At 40.0% G+C, this 9,465-nt stretch overlaps 2 protein-coding genes across 3 annotated transcripts in view; one reads left to right on the forward strand and one right to left on the reverse strand.

The window, feature by feature from the left end:
* hcn2b (hyperpolarization activated cyclic nucleotide-gated potassium channel 2b) overlaps positions 1–9,465 on the forward strand; it is a 354,462-nt gene that overhangs the window by 111,697 nt on the left and 233,300 nt on the right. The gene's annotated exons all lie outside the window — the stretch shown is intronic.
* atp5f1d (ATP synthase F1 subunit delta) lies at positions 967–6,884 on the reverse strand. 2 transcript variants are annotated; one of them, XM_084066502.1, is made up of 5 exons: positions 6,658–6,884; positions 5,013–5,166; positions 3,305–3,393; positions 1,384–1,513; positions 967–1,103 (listed from the first exon to the last, which is right to left on the reverse strand). In XM_084066502.1, exons 1-4 carry the CDS (start codon positions 6,772–6,774, stop codon positions 1,391–1,393), a joined length of 483 nt encoding a protein of 160 aa, XP_083922628.1. In that variant the 5' UTR covers positions 6,775–6,884; the 3' UTR covers positions 967–1,103; positions 1,384–1,390. The 2 variants fall into 2 exon arrangements, with proteins under 2 accessions (XP_083922628.1, XP_083922627.1); XM_084066501.1 differs by having other exon boundaries at positions 967–1,513.

The raw sequence follows: 9,465 nt of genomic DNA on the forward strand, positions 1-9,465 counted from the left end.
TTACATGTTTAAGCAATAACAATCATCCATCCATACATTTATAGACTCAGGGTGGTACCTGCTAGGAGCTTGACTGTACTACAATGTATAGGGGAGACAATGAGTTTCATCTTGGCATTTGCCAAGGATCCAAGGCAGAACTGACAGTCAAAGCAAAGACTGGCCAATCACAGCACGTCCTCGCCGGACATGCTTGCAGAGACTCTTGGGTAATGAAGTCAAAGACGTTGGCTGCCATATTATGTGTCCAAAGTGGCCACTGATACCCCTAACTACATAGTGCTGCTTAAACATAAATTAACCATACTAGACCATACCCGGTGAAGTGTGCAGGCGAAAGTAGTTGCAATCGTGGGGTTATTGCATGTCCTGTCGCGTGAGCAGTGTGCTTCCCCAACTCGTTTCACTCAACTCGCCTGTCTCTCCCCGCACCCGCCCCCCGATACTGAGACCGGGGGTAAAAAGTCAGCACTGTAGACACACACAGGCGCGACGCGACGCATGCGCAGTTTGATCAAGAGTCCACCATTGTTTGACACATAAACGCTAATAAGAAGCTGAGATTTGATGAAATTGAAAAACGGGCTCCACAGTTAAGTTCAGATGGTAATGGTCAATGGCTGTGTGCAAAATCAGAGCAATTGCTCCAACCACTGAGGAGAACCGGGTAGCAGCTTCACCACTATAGACAGAGGTTACTAGAATTATAGTAGGATAATAATAAAATAAAGATTCATCATAGGTCCAAAGGAACTGAGTCACATGCACCATGAAGTTATATTGACCTTTTAAAAAGGGCACGTGGCACTGGAAGCACCGCCAAAACCTTGTGGACACACTGCCACCTTATCGGAGATCTGTGCCCTACTAACACATTTTCTAGCTTATAACATGTTAATTATTGTGTGCAGTGTTTAATTAAATACACAAGAGGGTAAGATTAATAATGCAAAGAAGGCTGCTAGATACTTCCAAATAAATTTATTGATAGTTTCATCCACTGTACAAAGCAAGCACGAACTCTTGCGGTTACTGACTTGACTGAGCTGGGAAACAGATAAACATGGACCGTTTTCAGTTCCTTCAAACCAATACAAGGTTACCTAGAGGGGGGAAACAGAATGGCCAAGTTTTACACGCCAAAAAATAAAACTAGAGCTATACAGAAGTGCTTCATCAATTGACATTCTAGTCACATTTCAAAATATCAGTGGCCTATGTTCCCAATATTGATTTTCAGCACCAAGAATGGAAGGCTTGCATTACACAAAATCATGAAAATGTATAGTTGAAGATGAAATATATTGATGGAAAAGGAACATAATAGCATTGCTTTGTATTTCCCCATCGACAGACAGTGGTGCGATAGCTGAGATGTCATACCACAGGTCTACTCCAGAGCCTTGACGATGGCTTCATTGGCCTCTAAGCTGATCTGAAGCTCTGCCCTGCCCATCTCATCGGACGCACTGGACATGTCAAGCTGGGCCTTCTCCAGGTTGGCCTTTGCAGCCTGAGGATTGACATTCACAGAATTATGTATCACAAAAAACAACATGAAACATTTCCACCTGAAACACACTAAAAAGCAAACTACATTCTCCGGTCACAAGCCATCAAGACCAATTTCACCATCTACCTAGCTTTTTGAAGAAAAAAAAAAGGAATCTGCAAATGAAGGCTGGCAACCTGCCAATATGACTTGTATAGAACAACATTTATTCTAATGGTTGGCTGGAAACAAAATCGTATTAAAAGAAACTGGAAATGCATGAAGTGGAACAGTAGTAGTAAGAGCTCTGCCCCGCTTTCGTCTTCTATTTCTATTTATATAACCTACAATAAAGTAATGAAAAGAAATCTGATTCAGTAATCAGGTCAATGTTTTTTTGTGTTGACTGGAACATCTAATTTCTTAACTGTATCAACCAACCATGGGTCATGCGTATTGATTTCCTTTTTTTTGTGGCTATGCCACTTCCCCTAGGGAGACTAGAGACAAACGACCACCATCTGTATTGAAATAATTCACCAACTGACTGGTCATAAGCTCAAGGTTTCAGCAGTAAATCAAGATCAAATTCCGACCAGACCTCCAACATTAACAAAGCCACCAAAGTAATAACAAATAAAAATAAACCTTCTGGGTCTGGCCTGACAGCTAAAATCAGTACCGCAAGGTCAGACAGGGAGGAAGAGAAAAATGGGAAGAAAGACACGCTTAGCAAATTCCCACTGCTTCTTTGCTCTGAAAACTCCATTTGTCACAGTGGCGATTAGAAAGGAGAAATGCCAAACGTAGCTGGAAGTTAAAGGTCTCCCAGTGGGGATTTGACACATCTGCTATAATTCAACAGTGACTGACCTTTCTCTCCTTATTAACAGCGTGGGCCCATGTGCATTGTTATCATGGAGTGGGGAGGGAATGAGGAAATAATAACTCTTTTACCGCCACCGAGTCAACTTGACAGTGACACTGACACAGCCCAAGGTCAAAGGGTGAGACACCTCTACGGTGAGCGTGTGATAATGTGCTGTATTAACTAGATTGACATTTAAACAAGGATGTGGTGTTGCAGCCCAACTACTGCCATAACTATGTACATCATCACCAACTGGGATGCAATCATCAGTGCAGGAGGAGGGAAGGGGGGGAGAATAAATCTATTACAGGGTCAAAGAAGTGACCCTCGCCGCCAAAACCCGTCTGCTAGCCTGGCATCAAATAGGCTTGAAGAGTCCATAATTCTAGATACGATTGAATGATTACGTACACCGATGGTCACTGAAATCTCATTAAATCACATGCAATTGGCATTTTAAGACAATTTGCTGAAACCGTTACTCGACCCTGCCTAAAACCATGGGTCAACTATTAGTTCCTAATACAAAAAAATTAAAGGATTAAGGTAACTTGAAGTCATCACAAAAACAAGAAAAAGTTAAGTTAATTTGATTATATGCTGAAAATATGGGATTTATTTTTATCCAGTGACATTCTGAACTGACTGGTGATATTTTACAACTTGGCTTCCTGCAGAAGCACAAAATACCCTTTTTTACATGTCAAAACATTTGGAAAGTTCACCAAAAGATGGATGATGCGTAACTAAGAATCACAGTAGCCACAAATATTTTTCATATTTGGAATTCTCTACATAAGCGCATAGGTCTATTTCTGGTGGTCTTAAAAGGGCAAATGTAGGCTGAACCTAAATCAAAATGCTTTGCTTAAGATGCAGCCATAGTTGTTTATGTCTTGTTATGTCTCGTGATAGTTCCCATCTGTAAAGGTCATACTCACTACAATATCCAGCTGGTCAAGGGCCACAGCCTCCTCCGCTAGCAGCTGTACTGAAGAATCTGCGTTGACTGTCACCGAACCACTGCTTACTGTTCACACACACAGAGACACACCAGTTACTAATACATGCCAACACGGTACATGATCGATCTCAAGCACAGTCTGGCCACAACGCTCAATAATTAAACAGTAATAATAAGTAACACTCCCTATGAATTTGATGTGTTGTAGTGAAGTTGTAGAACACAATCCTACAACGAAATAAAATGGAGCTTAAGTGGTAAAATGTAATTTTCTGAATGTAATCATTATCTCTTCTTAAACTCATATTGTATATAATATGATTAGGCCTTTGATATCAACCAGCATTTAGCAAAGGTTGTAAGACATTCCAAAAAAACAAACAGGATTAGCTTTATTATGTCGCTTTATCAATGTCGCTCTATCAATGTCATTGTCAATGTCAATCAACATTGCCAAGGAAAACAACAACTACAGGCTGACAGGCTGAACAGCATGTATTTTCAGAATCACATTACTCTAACTATAAAGCGTCATTATGTGTGCGCATGCATGTGCTGGCAAGGACTTTGCAAAGTTTGCAAGCGGATTAATTTAGAAAGATGGTCAGTGTAAGTGAACAGCTTTACTTGAGGCATGCAACTGTGAGAAGCATTGCGGCAGAATCAAGACATGATCATGATTATAAGTAAATTAATTAGTTATTCACATTTTGAATTAGGGCATTTACTTGTGTGATGGTTTGCAAAATTATTTTAGATTACTGTACAGGGGGCAATAAACTCATCATTAGCTTGGTGGGCACACTGTCTAAGAGACAACATGATGGATATAGCTGTTTCAAATGACTTTCGCACATCTACAAGGTGAAAAAAACCAAGGGCAGATCAAAGCAGAAGAAAAATCTACAAATGCACAAATAATTTAATGGGAAACGTTTGTCAGTAGACCTTCATCAGGCTATCAGATAACCTGATGAAGGTCTACTGCCCGAAACATTCTTTCCCATTAAAGCTATTTTTTTAGGGGTGTGCCGATACACTAATTTCACTAAACGATACGATACGATATTTGGCTCACAACTTCGATACGATTTCGATACGATACGATACGCACTTTTTTTATTATGAAAATATATGGAGGAGAAAAAAAGAAAATGCAAACAAATAATTCTGTTTTTGCATTATTCAGACATGCAAACTTGTAGCTTTTCAGCTACAATAGCCGTTTTGAATCCAAATAGTATGACACCTGACCCGAAAAAAAACATGTTGTCACTCTTTTCACTTCGGGGCCGTTTGCATGCCTGATTATTATGATTGTAAAAAAAAAAAAAAAAGAAAAAAAAAAAATTTTTTTTTTTTTTCAAAAACGATATTTTTTTTTTCCAAAACGATACATATCGTCGCGAAAACGTATCGCGATATATCGCGGGACGATATATCGGCACACCCCTACTATTTTTGCATCAGTTTTTTTTTTAGTGCAGCTGTTTTTTCATCAAAATGTTATTTGAAGACATCTGAAGGACAAATGCACAACAGGAAGTTGCAAACAATAAAAGGTTATATTGCAAACGTCTTGATCAAAAACAGACATCAATACCTCATTAAAAATAAACATCAAATAATTCATAAAGACCATCGCCCGACCATTCCACTTTATTCTGATGTAGCTACAATCTCACCAAAGAATTTGACAGAGGAACCGTCGTCGTTGAGGACTGTGACGACGCCGGGCCTGAGCACCTGCAGGGTGGGCACGTGGGCAGGGAGGATACCGAACGCACCGGTCAGCGTGGGCACGTCAACCTGTTTTACACTGGCGTCTTTGAAGAACACCTGGGGAAACACAACGTGATGCATTCAATTATTACGTATTTTTTTATCTATGCAATCAGTGGTGTAAAGCAACAAAGTACATTTACTCAAATACTGCGCTAAAGTGCAATTTTTAGGTACTCCACTACATCTCAGAGGCAAATATTGCACTTTTACTCCAATACGATTATTTGAAAACTTTAGTAACTAGTATACTTTGTAGATTTTGATTATTATTAAAAAACACACTAACCACTTCAGCCCAACATATATTTTGGCCATTTGAAACAGTATATATGTACATTGCAGTATTGATACTTTTACTTAAGTTACGAAATGTAGTACCTTTTCCACCACTGTAAGCAATATAACCATTATAAGCCAATTCAAATCTGCCAATTCAAGATTATAAGCAACAGCCTTCCTCAGTAAATAATCCATATTCTTAATATTTTAAGAATTACTATCAACAGCACTGAAAGACACACAATACTGAACTTAATTGAACTTGTTTAATGCATGCAACTTTTTGTTATGCAATACACCAACTCTGTACTGAAGACAATGTCAAGCTAATGTTACCATCTAGCGACCAGACATAATATCCTGGAATTGGTGTAAGTAATGACTTTAAATGATCACTAGTCAATAACAATCATCCAGTGGTTACTGATGCACATTATACTTAGTTTGTACGTGCCTTTACTGTGCGTAGACAGTGAATGACAGCTAGCCAGTAGCCACTGCTAACGTTAACTTGCATTGACATTTAGCTGCAGCTAAGTTAGCCTTGGATCACAAGACGGTCATCTGTCATGACCGTCTTGGATGATCTTCAAAATAGTGTTTGCACTTTCTTGCTTTTTGTCCCGTACACCCACATTAACCTTCAGATTTTAAATATAAAGTGCTTACCACATGGCCACGGATGTTACAATTATGTACGGGCTCTCAAAAGTACCCGTATCTTCCGTATTGTTCAATAAAAAATCATTTTAATCTGATCGGTGGCCATTTTCTCATAGAGTTTTTATGTATCAATACACCTCCCAACCGATAGGGTCACGAAGTTGAAAGCATATGGAGAAAATGGCCATCGATCGGATTAAAATGCTTTTATTTAACAACACGGAAAATGCGGTTACTCCTGAGGGTCCGTACATGATTGTAACATCCGTGGCCATGGGGTAAGCACTTTATATTTGACATCAGAACGTATATGTAGATGTGCGGAGTAAAAAGGGAGAAAGTGCAAACACTATTTTGAAGATCATCCATGACTGTCAGTGTTATGGATCAGGCCAGGGCTACATCTAAGTTAACCCAGCAGTTCATTTAGCTGCAACTGGGCCTGCTGCACGATGTCAAAGTGACCTGACGTGACGTGTTCTCCACACTGTCAACAGATCCTTAATCCCCATCACTGAATGAATAGTTTGGGTAACATTAGCTTAGATACAGCTAGGCCCGATCAGCAGCCTTGCATAGCATGCCCACCACGGCGTCTCATACCTGGGTTGGAGAGGCGAACGTGAAGGACATCTGCGGCGCGCCACCGACTGCTTCAGCGTAGCAGCGTGTGTGCCTCAGCACGGGGAGAGAACGACGGAGGAACCTGGCTGCCATCATGTTTGTGGAAGTAGTTTTTAATCTGAATCAACAGGGATCCCCAAGCCCTTGTAACGTCAGTCAGTCAGTGTGTGCGGCTGATAGTAGGACAAGGACGTTGGTTTACCTACCCATAAAGCATCACGGTAGCACCCCAAAGCATACAGGAACATGTAGTCCGTAAACCGGAGAGATGCAAGCTGGGAGGTGTAGTCCATTTAATCTCCTAGTCAGTTGTAGTTTATATGATATATCCATGCTATCACAGTATGAATTAAGTGCGGTGAATACGATGTCTATTGTAAGTTGGTTATAGGCAGTGGTGGAAAAAGTACTCAAATGTTTTACTTAAGTATCTATACTGCAATATAGAAATACGAATACTCTGTTACAAGTATAAAAGTCTGGAATTCAAAATGTACTTCAGTAAAAGTACAAGTATTGGCATCAAAATGTACTCAAAGTACCAAAAGTAAAAGTAGTCATTACAGTATGTAGAATGTCCCATTTAAAGTTTTCAAATGTGTACCAATCTTTTGAAAATAGCAGATCTACAAGCTCACAATCCGCAACCTATTGTGAGCTTGTAGAGCGACTATTTTCAAATGGCCAAAATGTATATAGGACTTAAGTGGTTAATGTATGTTTTGTAATTATAATTCAAATCTAGGCTACAAAGTAACTAGGATACTAACTAGTAACTAAAGTTTTCAAATAATTGTAGTGCAGTAGGTCTACAAGTATAATATTTGCATCTGAGGTGTAGTGGAGTTGAGTAGAAGTAAAAGTAGGCTACAACAGAAAATGTAAAATACTCTTAAAAGTAAAAATACCTAAAAAAGTTTATTTAAGTACAGTACTTAGTTACTTTATAGGTGACTGATTACATAGATATATATCTATGACTGATTAGGCCTTCTACCCTGAGAGGGCGTGCAAGTTGCAATTTGAAAGAGACTGGCAAACCTTCGAGTCTCTGTTCAGCAAGGAAAGGGATAGATCTGGTGCATTGCACAAATGAGGATGACAAGTGCAACAGAACTGTGCTTATGGAACTCCATTGGTTAAAAACATAAAACAATAAATACCACGATGAAATAATTAAAATCGACTTCCATACTGTGGTGGTGGTACATTCTTTCCCGTCATCTAATCTGTTTTATCAAATGGTATTGTTGACCATACACTGCCAGTGGGTGGCGCCATGAGAATACTTGAAAGTCATTATTGGTCCAACTTACTTACTCTAAGGATGAATTTGACACTTTCTCTGAATGTGTGTGTGTGTGTGTGTGTGTGTGTGTGTGTGTGTGTGTGTGTGTGTGTGTGTGTGTGTGTGTGTGTGTGTGTGTGAGAGAGAGAGAGAGAGAGAGAGAGAGAGAGAGAGGGGGAGAGAGAGAGAGAGAGAGAGAGAGAGAGATAGAGAGAGAGAGAGAGAGAGAGAGAGAGAGAGAATACCACCCCTTAAGGTAAATTGATTGTGTTACACTTATAAACAATGTTCTTTGTTGCAAAAGCATTACGTCCCCTGATGGGACGTAATGTAGGCCTTATAGCTACCCACTTGTAGCCTATTAGGTGACTAGCCTACTAAATATAGCTGCAAGTGGCAATTAATGGGGTCCAAGCACAGAAGAAGATGACTAGCTAGGAGATGAAGATGATGACTCTCAGTGGAGATGGTGAGGAAAACAAATTAAAACATCACACGCACGCACGCACATTTGTATGCACAAGTATAAAGGATATCCTATATTAAAATTGGCTAATGGGACGCCCGGCAGACTTCTGACGTCACTCTGACTCAGCTATAACCATATAAGGAGTTCCCAATGCAGCAACCTCAATGTGTCATCATGGCATCAGGCACAAACAAATCAGTCAGCTCCATATATGGTCATGCCCATATATGGGCATATACTGATGACATCAGGGATCTCCATATATGGGCATAAAAGGGGAAAGGACGACAGATACAAAAATATCCATATATGGGCATAGAAGGGACTAGGACTGACAGATACAGAAATATCCGTATCTGGGCATATATCAGGCGGATCGCTGGTGCAAGTGTGAGGGCCATAGCAGACCAAACTCTAGATGTAATATATATATATATATATTTATATACACACACACACACACACACACACACGCACGCACGCACGCACGCACGCACGCACGCACGCACGCACGCACGCACGCACGCACGCACACACACACACACACACACACACACACACACACACACACACACACACTGTTTGTGTTAACAAATATAATCAGAAAATCAATCTAGGCGCAAATGGGCGTGGCTAATATTAAGATCGATTCTTCTACACCTGGTCTGCACCCATACAGACTCCAGGGGAAGAAAAAAAAATGTTTGTGAGACTTATGGTTCAAAAGTTAAAGTCCAAAATATAAAGTTTGATGTTATAGTGCCACCATCTGGCCAATTGGTATATGCTTTGTCTGAATAGAATAGTGGGTGAGATTCCCAACCTATCTGCCAAATGTGGGAACTGTTTCTGAGAGACCACTGAGACCCATTAGGCTATTTATTATTGGCAAAAGAGGAATGAAAGAAACGGATTCACATAGGGTTCCCACAGCTTCTCTGCTAAATCGTAGGCTAAGGCTATCCAATGTAAAACATGTTTTATTAAAGTCTCATAACATATGATATTAAATGGCTATATGGATAGTTAT

The sequence above is a fragment of the Gymnoscopelus microlampas genome (assembly GCF_963454915.1).
Source record: "Gymnoscopelus microlampas genome assembly, chromosome: 9".
NCBI classification, from domain to species: domain Eukaryota; kingdom Metazoa; phylum Chordata; class Actinopteri; order Myctophiformes; family Myctophidae; genus Gymnoscopelus; species Gymnoscopelus microlampas.